Source organism: Perca fluviatilis, chromosome 7 (assembly GCF_010015445.1).
Source record: "Perca fluviatilis chromosome 7, GENO_Pfluv_1.0, whole genome shotgun sequence".
In the NCBI taxonomy this organism is placed as follows: Eukaryota; Metazoa; Chordata; class Actinopteri; order Perciformes; family Percidae; genus Perca; species Perca fluviatilis.
In genome coordinates this window covers 38,294,409-38,307,665 of record NC_053118.1, presented here as the reverse complement: position 1 = coordinate 38,307,665, position 13,257 = coordinate 38,294,409, and the positions used below count along the sequence as shown (strand labels likewise).

General features: G+C 40.5%; 1 protein-coding gene across 1 annotated transcript; it reads right to left on the bottom strand.

Moving 5' to 3' along the window:
* Window positions 1-1,773: 1,773 nt before the first annotated feature.
* On the bottom strand, window positions 1,774-6,212 carry LOC120562481 (DC-STAMP domain-containing protein 2-like). Its single transcript, XM_039806193.1, has 5 exons — window positions 5,835-6,212; window positions 5,108-5,382; window positions 3,982-4,241; window positions 1,930-2,063; window positions 1,774-1,785 (listed from the first exon to the last, which is right to left on the bottom strand). Exons 2-5 carry the CDS (start codon window positions 5,191-5,193, stop codon window positions 1,774-1,776), a joined length of 492 nt encoding a protein of 163 aa, XP_039662127.1. The 5' UTR covers window positions 5,194-5,382; window positions 5,835-6,212.
* Window positions 6,213-13,257: the final 7,045 nt, after the last annotated feature.

Below are 13,257 nucleotides of genomic sequence, written 5' to 3'. Positions count from 1 at the left end.
AGGGACAGTATGAAACAAATTCTGAATTCCCCCTAATCATTATTGGAGGCTATATCAACTCTCACCAGCTTGATTCAGTATAGTCAATACTTCATCATGGATGTGTACGCTCTCATCATTTCAATGCTGTTTATTGCAGGTCTAATGTAGTTTGACAATTACTTCCTCCTATGAGAAAGTGGGATGGTGATCTGATCGCTCCTTCGTAGTTCTATTTGAATATCAGTAATACTTCCGAAATGCTACAACGATGTAGTGAGGACGTCGTAACTTAGAGTAAGTACACGCTTGTTCTCATCAGGAGATATTTATACAACGGAGTAGGGGTACATGACTATCAACGACTAGCTGGTAGTCCACAATGTCACTATAAATAAATATATTATAACGGCACTTCCCATGAATGTTCAATCCGGGTGTGGAGCTGTACATTTTAAATGAGGGGCCAATGTGACTTCAATCATAGAGTCTAATGAAACCCAAACTTTCGCCAGACTCTTTAAACACAATAACATTCCAAACCGGCTCTCCGTGGAAAGAATCTTCATTAGTGATAGGATTGTGTGTCATAGTTATGTGGGCTAGAGGTTAGGTAGCACATTTCACATTATACTTTTCAACAAGCTACTATCGCATTATAAGAACCAACGCTAGCCTTCAGCTTGTTGAACATTTTCGCTAGACGATGAAATCAACCTTGGCATCATTCTTCAGTGGAACTATTCCAGACCCTGGCATTGAATTTCAATAAGACCAACTTCATAAGCTTGGTGTAATAAGGAGTGGTTTAGCCAGTTTTGTTCTGAATTGCCAAATCTTATTATTTGATATTCAATTGTGAGAGGCATTACTAGGAGTGTGTAATCAAAAACTGGCTCTTATTATAAGCTCCAACACCTTCACTCAACAAAACACAATGACTAACATTACAAGACTGGGATGTTCTTTATCTTACAAATCAACTATGTCTTTTCAGAGAGCTTGAATTGAATTTTGAGGCCATCCTAACCATTTCACAAGTAAGCTTTTAACGTCCTGTTTTCTCGAGCCAGCACTTTCTCAATTTTAAACACTTTGTTTTGTTCATATACAACTGTAACCTCAGCTTCAGAAAAGGTAAACCTGTCACCGGGTTCCCAACACCATTAATCTTCAGTACATAAACAGGAGGAGTCTCTACCCATAACGCTTTGATATTGTAAAAAACTCATTGCAAACGCCTGTTTAACCATTTACGAAAACGCTGGTGTTTGATATCCTAACGGTGTCCCCATCTGAAATTTAAACAGCACTGTTCATGTGGTTTCAGTTGTACAGAGTGTTAGCACAGTTTTCACGGTCTCTTACACACCGGAGGATTGAGCATTTTTATTGACCAGGTGCAGCAGAGTTGTAAGAAGCAACTATATCCTTGTACTACCTCAATATAGGGCTGAAGTTAACAGTCAATAAATATCTCCACATTCTGGCTTTGAAAAGTCCCATTGAAACGCCAACAACACTTGCTTTGTTTCGCTCGATGTGGAAAAAATGGTGAATTTTATATTGTGCACAATTTGAAAACCTTATTATAAAAATTCTTTCCAGACCTGATTATTTACATGGAGTCTGGTGGGAGATATGCTGAGAAACCCTTTTGGCTTCAAAGTCCTGATTATTTACATGGAGTCTGGTGGAGTTTGGTGATGGTGATTTTGGGGCTGGACTCTAACTGCTGCTGAACATTATGTAGGGTTACATTACAGCACGGTTCGTTTTAATGCTGGACCAGTTTCAAGTCAGGCACTTAGACACAAAAACATGGAAAATAGGCTCCAGGTGGAAAACAAAAACAAAGTTACCCTTAAACAGTATTAGTATTATTAACAGTGATGACACTGTGATGGGTGGAGGTGGAAGGATTCTTACAGTAAAATTGGCTGCTCTCACCGCATCAGCTCTTGCGTTTGATTGGCTGCCAAGCAAACTACAACTGGGCTTTCCTCCGTGTTTTCCTAAAGATTTGCTGAGAGGACCGGTGAGCAGCAGCGACACAAACAGGAAGAGGAGGAACTTAGCGAAGGCTGAAACACAAAGGCGAAGGCGCATGATAGGCTGAGCAGAATTGCATACATCTGGGAGCCCCAAACAAAGTCCACTTGCTAACAATCCCACAATGCACTGCATTTTAGAGCTGTGTGCAGCCATGTGAGCAGTGTTGACATGTAAGCTAGGTACATTTACTCATGTACGAAGCATTAACTTCAATGTACAACAGCAAACGGATAGCGTTACTGCAGAAGAAGTCTATATCTTTGACGTTCCACTTCCGGGATTGTTCCGGTGCCGCCGGACATTCGGCCAGATGTGCGTCCCCCTTCCTCTGTCTCTGTGTTGGGGTTCTAACCTGCGGCTGATTTCTGAGGACTATGGTTAACTGCTCCTCAGATCTCTGCAGGGTAAATCCAGACAGCTAGCTAGACTCTCTGTCCAATCGGAGTTCTCTGTTGCACGACTAAAAACTACTTCTGAACGTCCACATGTTCCACCAAAACAAGTTCCTTCCAGAGGCTATTTAGCAGAGGCACCGTGGCTCCGTACGGAGCTTAGCCCCGCCCCCACGATGATTGTGATTGGTTTAACCCTCGTGTTGTCTTCCTGTCGACCGTGCAACTGTGTGTTTTTCTGGGTTGAAATTTTAACATTTTGTTGTTCTTTTTCTACACTTTGACGATTTTATTCCAACTTTTTTTTTCTATGTTTTTGTCTATTTTTTTAACAAGTTACTTGTCGCTTTTTCCGATGTTTTATTTCTCACTTTTTCAGAATTTCTTAAAAAAAAAAAAAAAAAAGAATTTGTAGTTTTTTCCGATTTTTTGGGTCACTTTATTCTATTTTTTTGTAAAAAAATTTTGTCACTGTTTCAAAAAAAATTGTTGTCACTTTAAAAAAAAAAAAAAAATGTAACAATTGTTTGTCAGTTTTTTCCGATTTTTTTGGTCACTTTTTTTCAGCTTTAAAAAAAGAAGAAAATAAAAGTTTTTCGTGTGTTTTTGTACCCAAAGACCCAAAGACAACAGGAGAGGGTAAAGAAATGCTGATAAACCAGAGCAGGTTGTTCTCCCACCAGGAATGCTGGGTGGACTAGCCAGACCTTCCTGGTAAGGCCTGGCAAAGTGAGACTACTGCAGAAGTTACCGTTGATAATTAATGTTAAAGTGCCCATATTATGAAAAAAAACACTATTTCTGGTGATTTGGGGTGTTCTTTTGTGTCTCTGGTGCTTCCACACACATACAAACTTTGAAAAAAATCCATCCATGGTGTTCTGAGTGAGATCTGGTTTCTGAATGTGTCCTGCCTTCAGTCTCCTGGTGAGCTGTTCAAAATTGGCTCGTGTGACGTCACAGTCCGAAATGAGCTGGCTAACCACAACCGTTAGCTCGTAGCATTAGCATGCTAACGCTAATGCTAACGCTAGCATGCTACGTCGTTCTCAATAGCAAAGCACTGCTACAACACACACAAGTTCACCATAATCTACAAAAGAACTACTTACATGTGCTCCCTGGTTTAGAAGAAGTCTCCCAGCTAATCCTGCCTTGTAACTGACCAAAGTTGGAGAAACAGGCTTTCTTTTACTGTCTCTAGAGTTAGCTAGCTGACATGATCTACATCTGAGCTACTGAGCATGTGCGAGTGCAATCAAAGATAGTACAGAAGAAGAAGATGAAAAGAGGTCTCACTCTGTAGCTAAAACAGAAACCAGGTGAAAAGAGGATCTGCAGCAGTGAGAGAGAGCTGTGCAGTACAACAAACATATGGTGTTTTTTGATAATTAAACCATGTAAACCTATTCTGGTACAACCTTAAAATACAGTTATGAACCTGAAAATGAGCAGAATATGGGCGCTTTAAACACACTCTGAAAACTAAATCAAAATAAGAAACTAATTGTGAATGTAAGACTACGATACCGTTGCAGGTGAATCTGAATCTGACCTGAGCAGAGCGTGGGCATCAGCACGGAGACGTTGGCGCGGACGCCGGCCGACAGTCCCATGCCGAAGGCGGCCAGCGCGGCCAGAGTCAGCGTGGTGTAGACGCACAGCCACAGAGGCTGGTTCTGCAGGAAGAGAGCCGTGGCTCCGTACACGGACGCCATCAGCAGCCCCAGACCAAACGGCAGCAGGCTCCGCCCCTCCTCCAACAGGTGACCTCTGAACTTCCTCCAGCCGCCGAGGTCAGAGCGCCCCGCTGACCTGGGGAGGGAGACATAGACAGTATATATATATATATATACACATGGACCAGCAGATCCTGTCAGTATTTTTCTGTGATTCTTTTGATGTCTTTTATAAGCTTTTCCCATATTTTTGTCACTTCTCCTGGCGTTTTTTGAAGATTTTCCCGACATTTTTGTCACTTTTTTCAGCGTTCTTTTATCAATTTTTCTTTACATGCTATAAAATTGAATAAAACACCCAAATTCACTTAAAGTAGTGAACTGATCATTTATCACACTCACACACACACACACACACACACACACACAGACACACACACACAAGGACATGCACACACACACACCCACACACACACGGACATGCATACACAAGGACAAGCACACACACAAAGACACACACACACACAAGGACATGCACACACACACAATCTCTCTCACACACACACACACACACACACACACACACACACACACACACACACACACACACACACACAAGGACATACACGCACATACACTCACACAATCTCTCTCACACACACACACACCTACACTTACACACACACACACAAGGACATGCACACACACGGACATATACGCACATATACACAAACATACGCACACGATCTCTCACACACACACACACACACACCTACACACGCACACGCACACACACACACACACACACACACACACACACACACACACACACTTAAATAATCAACGGACTGGATTTCTCTCACATATTAATGTTTCCAAACTGCTTATATTGTCAATCATACATGTTATTATTTCTCAAAATGGAGGATCCTCTCCATCACAGTAACGTTAGCAGGTCAAACGGTAGCTAGCTAGCTACCTTTCTTCATGCTAGCTTCTCACCTGTTGAGGACTCCTCTGACAGCCCGTCTAACTCCGCCCTTCTCCACCTGGACTGTGAGGTATCTTCTCCTCTTTTCATCCTTCATTTCTCCTGGACTGTGAGGTATCTTCTCCTCTTTTCATCCTTCATTTCTCCTGGACTGTGAGGTATCTTCTCCTCTTTTCATCCTTCATTTCTCCTGGACTGTGAGGTATCTTCTCCTCTTTTCATCCTTCATTTCTTCTTTCTATTTCTGCCTCTGTTCATTGCCTCGTCGTGTCTCCTGGAGGGTTGCCTGGAGACCGAAGAAATTACGTCACTGTGGAAACTTCAAGAAGCTCCAACTGACAAACGGACCAACTGACAAATCAACGCACCAGACTCCATGTAAATAATCAGGACTTTTATCATCGTAAAACACACTTCATTCAAAGTGGACAGAAACTAAATAAAACTACCAAAAGCCTTCTTGGTTCATCTTTCCACTGTTCCAACAATCACCGCTCTGGTTTGGTTGAAATAAACCCTTAATTCACCCATTTACATGTGGAGATATGCTGGCTCTATACACGCTAAAAGTCCTGATTATTTACATGGAGTCTGGTGGAGATATGCTGGCTCTATACACGCTAGAAGTCCTGATTATTTACATGGAGTCTGGTGGAGATATGCTGGCTCAAGAAGCTCCAACTGACAAATTGACCAACTGACAAATCAAATCAAAACAGCAGCCTCCCTGTGACTGACTGAAAGCTTGTTGATAGAAGACTTTGGATGGATGATGATGGCTCTCTCTGACCGCCGCAGATCTTCGGCTCCCCACAGCAGTGAGTTTAATCTTTACCAGCTTCTGTTCTTAGACTTTTTGGAAAGCTAACTTTTAGCTAACGCTAGCAAGCCCGTTGGTTTGTGGACTGACCGGGGTGAAGATAGTTTAATATTTGACATTCGTCGGTTTTCGCGGATGTTACCTTCAATAGCTCCGTGTCAATACTTCGATTTCCCCCAGTTTCTGGGTATGTTGTAGAGCTTATTTAGACAGACGTTTCACACTTATTTTTAACTCAAAATCACCAAAAATGTCGATACAGTTTAGAGCGCAAACAACTTAATGTCTGTCCAACGCTCCCGTCACAATAGGCGTACTTAGGGACCGTCGTAAAATTGCAACTCCACTAATTTTAATCTTCATTAACGTTTTTGTTTTACAACATAAAAATCTCAAACCACTTCCATTAAAGAGAGGGAGAGCCATTAAACATTTCACACTTGTAAATTAGTAATAATAAATAAAAGTAAATAAAGATGTAGGCTATACCAATAAATATGGTAGTTTAAACCATTTTCTAATTAATGAATGTATTGACATCAAACCACCTGTAATATGTCTCACACATCTTATCACAACTTTCACAGCTGTTAGTTTGTGAAAAAGTCTTTAGCAAATCCCATACAATCCTCATCAGTGACCTATAGTCTATAAATGTATATTTAAAGCTTTTCAATTCAATGGCTTGCCCATTTATGAATATAATCACATCAAATCACCTGTAATATGTCTCAGACATCTTATCACAACTTTCACAGCTGTTAGTTTGTTAAAAAAACGTCTTTAGAAAATCCTATAGCATCCTCAATGCATATTTAAAGCTTTTCAATTCAATGGCTTCCTCATTTTTGACTATAATCACATCAAACCACCTGGAAAATGTCTCTGGCATCCTCTCACAAATTTCACAGCAGTTAGTTTGTGATAAAGTAGTTAGCAAATCCCGTAGCATCCTCATCAGTGACCTATAGTCTATAAATGCATATTTAAAGCTTTTCAATTCATTGGCTTCCTCATTTTTGAATATAATCACATCAAACCACCTGGAAAATGTCTCTGGCATCCTCTCGCAAATTTCACAGCTGTTAGTTTGCAAAAAAGTCTTTAGCAAATCCTATAGCATTCTCAATGCATATTTAAAGCTTTTCAATTCAATGGCTTCCTCATTTTTGAATATAATCACATCAAACCACCTGGAATATGTCTCAGACATCTTATCACAAATTTCACAGCTGTTAGTTTGTGAAAAAGTAGTTAGCAAATCCCGTAGCATCCTCATCAGTATAAAATGCATATTAAAAGATTATCAATTTAGTAGGTTGGTCATTTTTGAATATATTCACATCAAAACACCTGTAATATGTCTCAGCCATCCGATTATAAATTTCACAGCTGTTATTTTGTGAAAACGTCTTTAGCAAATGCCTTAGCATCCACATAACTGACTTATTGACTATAAAATGCATATTTAAAGATTAGCAATTTAATAGGTTTCTCATTTCTGAATATATAGCCATCAAACCACCTGTAATATTTCTCAGACATATTTTTACAACTTTCACAGCTGTTAGTTTGTGATAATGTCTATGACGTGCATATTTAATAAAAATTATTATTTTAATAGGTTCCTCATTAATGATTATATTGACATCAAACCACCTGTAATATTTCTCAGAAATCTTTTTACAACTTTCACAGCCGTTACTTTGTGGGGAAAAAAAACTTTGAAATACCTTATCAATATCCCTGAGCTGTTGGCTATTTAATGCATATTTAAAGGTTAATATTTCAAAACTTTTCTCCTTTCTGATGCTGGTGGCGGGGCCGAATAGGGGCGGGGGTTTAATTTCCTTGTTTTGGTGCCTGGAGCATCGATGTGCGGGGCACTGCGTTGCCGTTGGCTGGTGGCTGGATTGGACACAGTGGTTGGGGTGCTGGCAGCTGTGGAGTGTGGCTGTGTTTTCCTGTGGGGGAATCTGGCACCGGGACATGGCAGTCTGCGCTGTTCAGTTTTTTGCTGAACACAGAATTTAATATTCTGATGCGGCGTGGCCTGAGTACACAAGGAGGCCCTCTGGCAAGGTTGTCTTGTCTCAGAAGCACAACAGGTTAGCCTCTATGATGTGCTGTGCATTTTCTTTGTAAATATTTTTTTACATAAGTCATTTTTCACAAATTCATAATCTTTAAATATGCATTTTATGGACTATATGTCACTGATGAGGATGCTAATGGATTTGCTAAAGACTTTTTCACAAACTAACTGCTGTGAAAGTTCTGGGGGATGCCTGAGACATATTACAGGTGGTTGGATGTGATTATATTCAAAATTGAGCAAGCCATTGCATTGAAAAGCTTTAAATATGCATTTATAGACTATAGGTTACTGATGAGGATGCTACGGGATTTGCTAAAGACTTTTTCACAAACTAACAGCTGTGAAATTTGTGAGAGGATGCCAGAAACATATTCCAGGTGGTTTGATGTGATTTTATTCAGAAATGAGGAAGCCATTGAATTGAAAAGCTTTAAATATACATTGAGAATGCTATAGGATTTGCTAAAGACTTTTTTTTTGCAAACTAACAGCTGTGAAATTTGTGAGAGGATGCCAGAGACATATTACAGGTGGTTTGATGTGATTATATTCAAAAATGAGGAAGCCAATGAAGTGAAAAGCTTTAAATATGCATTTATAGACTATAGGTTACTGATGAGGATGCTACGGGATTTGCTAAAGACTTTTTCACAAACTAACAGCTGTGAAAGTTGTGATAAGATGTCTGTGACATATTACAGGTGGTTTGATGTCAATCTATTCATTAATTAGAAAATGGTTGAAACTACCATATTTATTGGTAACTATTAGCCTACATCTTTATTTACTTTTATTTATTTTTACTAATTCACAAGTGTGAAATGTTTAATGGCTCTCCCTCTCTTTAATGGAAGTGGTTTGAGATTTCTATGTTGTAAAACAAAAAAGTTAATGAAGATTAAAATTAGTGGAGTTGCAATTTTATGACGGTCCCTAAGTACGCCTATTGCGACGGGAGCGTTGGACAGACATTAAGTTGTTTGCGCTCTAAACTGTATCGACATTTTTGGTGATTTTGAGTTAAAAATAAGTGTGAAACGTCTGTCTAAATAAGCTCTACAACATACCCAGAAACTGGGGGAAATCGAAGTATTGACACGGAGCTATTGAAGGTAACATCCGCGAAAACCGACGAATGCCAAATATTAAACTATCTTCACCCAATACGGCCGTTACCAGCTAGCTAACGCACCAGACTCCATGTAAATAAACAGTAATTTTATCATCGTAAAAACACACTTCATTCAAAGTGTACGGAAACAAATCAAACTATCAAAAGCCGTCTTTGTTCATCTTTCCACTGTTCCAACAATCACCACTCTGGTTTGGTTGAAATAAACCCTTAATTCACCCATTTACATGTGGAGATATGCTGGCTCTATAGACGCTAAAAGTCCTGATTATTTACATGGAGTCTGGTGGAGATATGCTGGCTCTATACACGCTAAAAGTCCTGATTATTTACATGGAGTCTGGTGGAGATGTGCTGGCTCTATACACGCTAAAAGTCCTGATTATTTACATGGAGTCTGGTGGAGATATGCTGGCTCTATACACACTAAAAGTCCTGATTATTTACATGGAGTCTGGTGGAGATATGCTGGCTCTATACACGCTAAAAGTCCTGATTATTTACATGGAGTCTGGTGGAAATATGCTGGCTTCTATACAGCGTCTAAAAGTCCTGATTATTTACATGGAGTCTGGTGGAGATATGCTGGCTCTAACACAGCTAAAAGTCCTGATTATTTACATGGAGTCTGGTGGAGATATGCTGGCTCTATACACGCTAAAAGTCCTAATTATTTACATGGAGTCTGGTGGAGATATGCTGGCTCTATACACGCTAAAAGTCCTGATTATTTACATGGAGTCTGGTGGAGATATGCTGGCTCTATACACGCTAAAAGTCCTGATTATTTACATGGAGTCTGGTGGAGATATGCTGGCTCTATACACGCTAAAAGTCCTGATTATTTACATGTTGTCAGACTCTTAGAATAATAATCTGAGTCTGTCAGCGGCAACAACAGAACTTTTGGTGGACGCTAACTGACGCTGAACCAGCTAGCTAGCTAGCAGCTAGCTTGGTTGGCAGAACACTGAACAAGACATTTTTAGGCGACAAAATATTCCACTTAACTTCGCTGAAGTAAAAACACAAAGGGTCAAAGTTTAAAATGAAAACATGGACAACACTCCAAAATAAGTGTAGGGTCTAATGTTATCTAAACTAAATATAAAAACTAAAACCTTTTAAGAAAAACTTAAAAAAATAAAAATAACTCCAAAAAAAGCGGCAAAAATGGAGAAGAAAGTGATGAAAACGCAGGAAAAATAGAAAAAAAGCAGAAAATTGTCAAAGAAAGGACAAAAAAGCTTGTAAAAAGAGACAAAAACTTAGAGAAAAGCATCAAAAAGCCTCTCTCCTGATTGACAGGTCCTAAAGCATCACCTATCGTCTATTTTAAAATAAATGGGACAATCATTTACTAAATGAACATCAGCTGTGTTGAAGAAGACTTAAAACTAGAGATTGAGACCATAAACTCATTATGAAAATGTTTACTGAGGTAATAAATGAAGAGAGAAGTAGGCTCATTTTCTCATAGACTTCTATAGAAACAGACTTCTGTTTGGAGCCAGTGGAGTCTCCCCCTGCTGCAGGTTAGAGAGGATGCAGCTTTAAGGAGCTTCACACAGAACACATTAAGGTTTTACAATCTGTGGAGAAGCAGTGGCAGCAAAAACTGTCCTGAGGAGTGTCCTGGGATAGTCAGACACTGTCCTGTGACTCCCATGACTGTCCCAGGACAGTCAGACACTGTCCTATACACTGTCCTGTGACTCCATGACTGTCCTGGGACAGTCAGACACTGTCCTGTGACTCCCATGACTGTCCCAGGACAGTCAGACACTGTCCTATACACTGTCTTGTGACTCCATGACTGTCCCGGGATAGTCAGACACTGTCTTGTGACTCCATGACTGTCCCGGGATAGTCAGACACTGTCCTATACACTGTCCTGTGACTCCATGACTGTCCTGGGACAGTCAGACACTGTCCTGTGACTCCCATGACTGTCCCAGGACAGTCAGACACTGTCCTATACACTGTCTTGTGACTCCATGACTGTCCCGGGATAGTCAGACACTGTCCTGTGACTCCGACATGCGGATGATGGTCACTACACACTGCTGCGACACACTGTCCTGTGACTCCCCTGACTGTCCCAGGACAGTCAGACACTGTCCTATACACTGTCCTGTGACTCCATGATTGTCCCGGTATAGTCAGACACTGTCCTATACACTGTCTTGTGACTCCATGACTGTCCCGGGATAGTCAGACACTGTCCTATACACTGTCCTGTGACTCCATGACTGTCCCGGGATAGTCAGACACTGTCCTATACACTGTCCTGTGACTCCATGACTGTCCCGGTATAGTCAGACACTGTCCTATACACTGTCCTGTGACTCCCCTGACTGTCCCGGGATAGTCAGACACTGTCCTATACACTGTCCTGTGACTCCATGACTGTCCCGGTATAGTCAGACACTGTCCTATACACTGTCCTGTGACTCCCATGACTGTCCCGGGATAGTCAGACACTGTCCTGTGACTCCCATGACTGTCCCGGGACAGTCAGACACTGTCCTGTGACTCCCAGACACTAGCTATGTTTCCATCGACCCGTTTTTATCTGAATAATAAACAAAAACAGATGTAAGTGGACAAACGAGGAGACGAGATACTTTTTTTATTTAATTTACCAGAAAAATATAACAGCTATTTTAGATAGAAAAAATCTAAGAAACGGCATCATTTATCACGAGCTCGCGAAGGAAATGACCAACAGTTACGACAGGGACATTAAACGCTAAACTTGAAAAAGCTTAACGTGGTTTAATGTATCTAAACAACGATCAGTCATCACCAGATTTATCATGGTCATATCTGGTCATGAACACTTAAGCCTGTCAAAAAAACTAAATCGAAATCCAACGATTATAGAAGTTATCTCACGTTAATATTTTCTTCATCAGTGGCCGTATTAATATTATTAATATGGCGAGGGAAAAAGCTTAACGTGGTTGAATGTACCTAAACAATGATCAATCATCACCAAATTTCTCTCTCATATTGCTCCTCATAACCACGGAAAACTGTCAAATAATCTAACCCAAAGTCCAATTATTATGGACGTTATCTGACATAAAGCTTTGCTGCTGCTGCTGCTTCAGGGCAGCGGAGCGGCTGGGGGTTGACTCTCCACGGTTCTCATTGGCTTTATAAGTCCTAATGTGAAAAAGCTTAACATGGTTTAATGTTACCTAAACAACGATCAATCATCATCAAAAACATCCTCTTCTATATTGCTCATCATAACCACTTAAAACGGTCAAATCTAACCCAATGTCCAAATATTATGGACGTTATCTGACACATTAACGTGAGATAACTTCTATAATCGTTGGATTTCGATTTAGTTTTTTTGACAGGCTTAAGTGTTCATGACAAGATATGACCACGATACATCTGGTGATGATTGATCGTTGTTCAGATATTAAACCATGTTAAGCTTTTTCACTTTAAGCGTTTTACAATGTCCCTTAGGACAAGCCGTGGGACGTCCTGCGGAGTAAATGGAAGGAGCTCAAACAGCGATACACGGCTCAAAAGAGAGAGTTGTCTCGCAGCGGTGCCGGAGGGAAAATATAAGGCAAGTTCACCTTTTAGATGAACCAAAGGCCCATCGGAGCTTAGGCTATAGCTTGGCTTCTAATATTAACAACTGCTTTTGTCTAGCAAAACTTTGTTCGCAAAAGTTCGCTTGAATCTTGTGCGATTCAGTTCAAAAATGAATGGAAACACCTTAAAATGTCTCAAATCAATTCAATATACCAATTTAATCGCAAAACAGCGATGTGTGACGTCATTACGCACAGGTTTTTATTCGCTTTAAAGCCGTTGGATGGAAACACACTTTCACACTCAGCTTTATTCGCATGAGTTTTTTTACCGAACTTCAGATAATTCGATTGACAAGTGGATGGAAACTTAGCTGCTGTCTCGTGGCACAGAGACACTGTCTCGGTGCAGTCAGACATTGACAAGTGTGTGCGTGTGGTTAATGGAGAGAGAATCTGTGGTTGTTTGTGTCTGTCCTCCAGCTGTGGAGAGGCTCAGTTTGAGGGTCCTGCCTCCTGCTGTCCATCGGTTCGTCTTCAGCCAATCG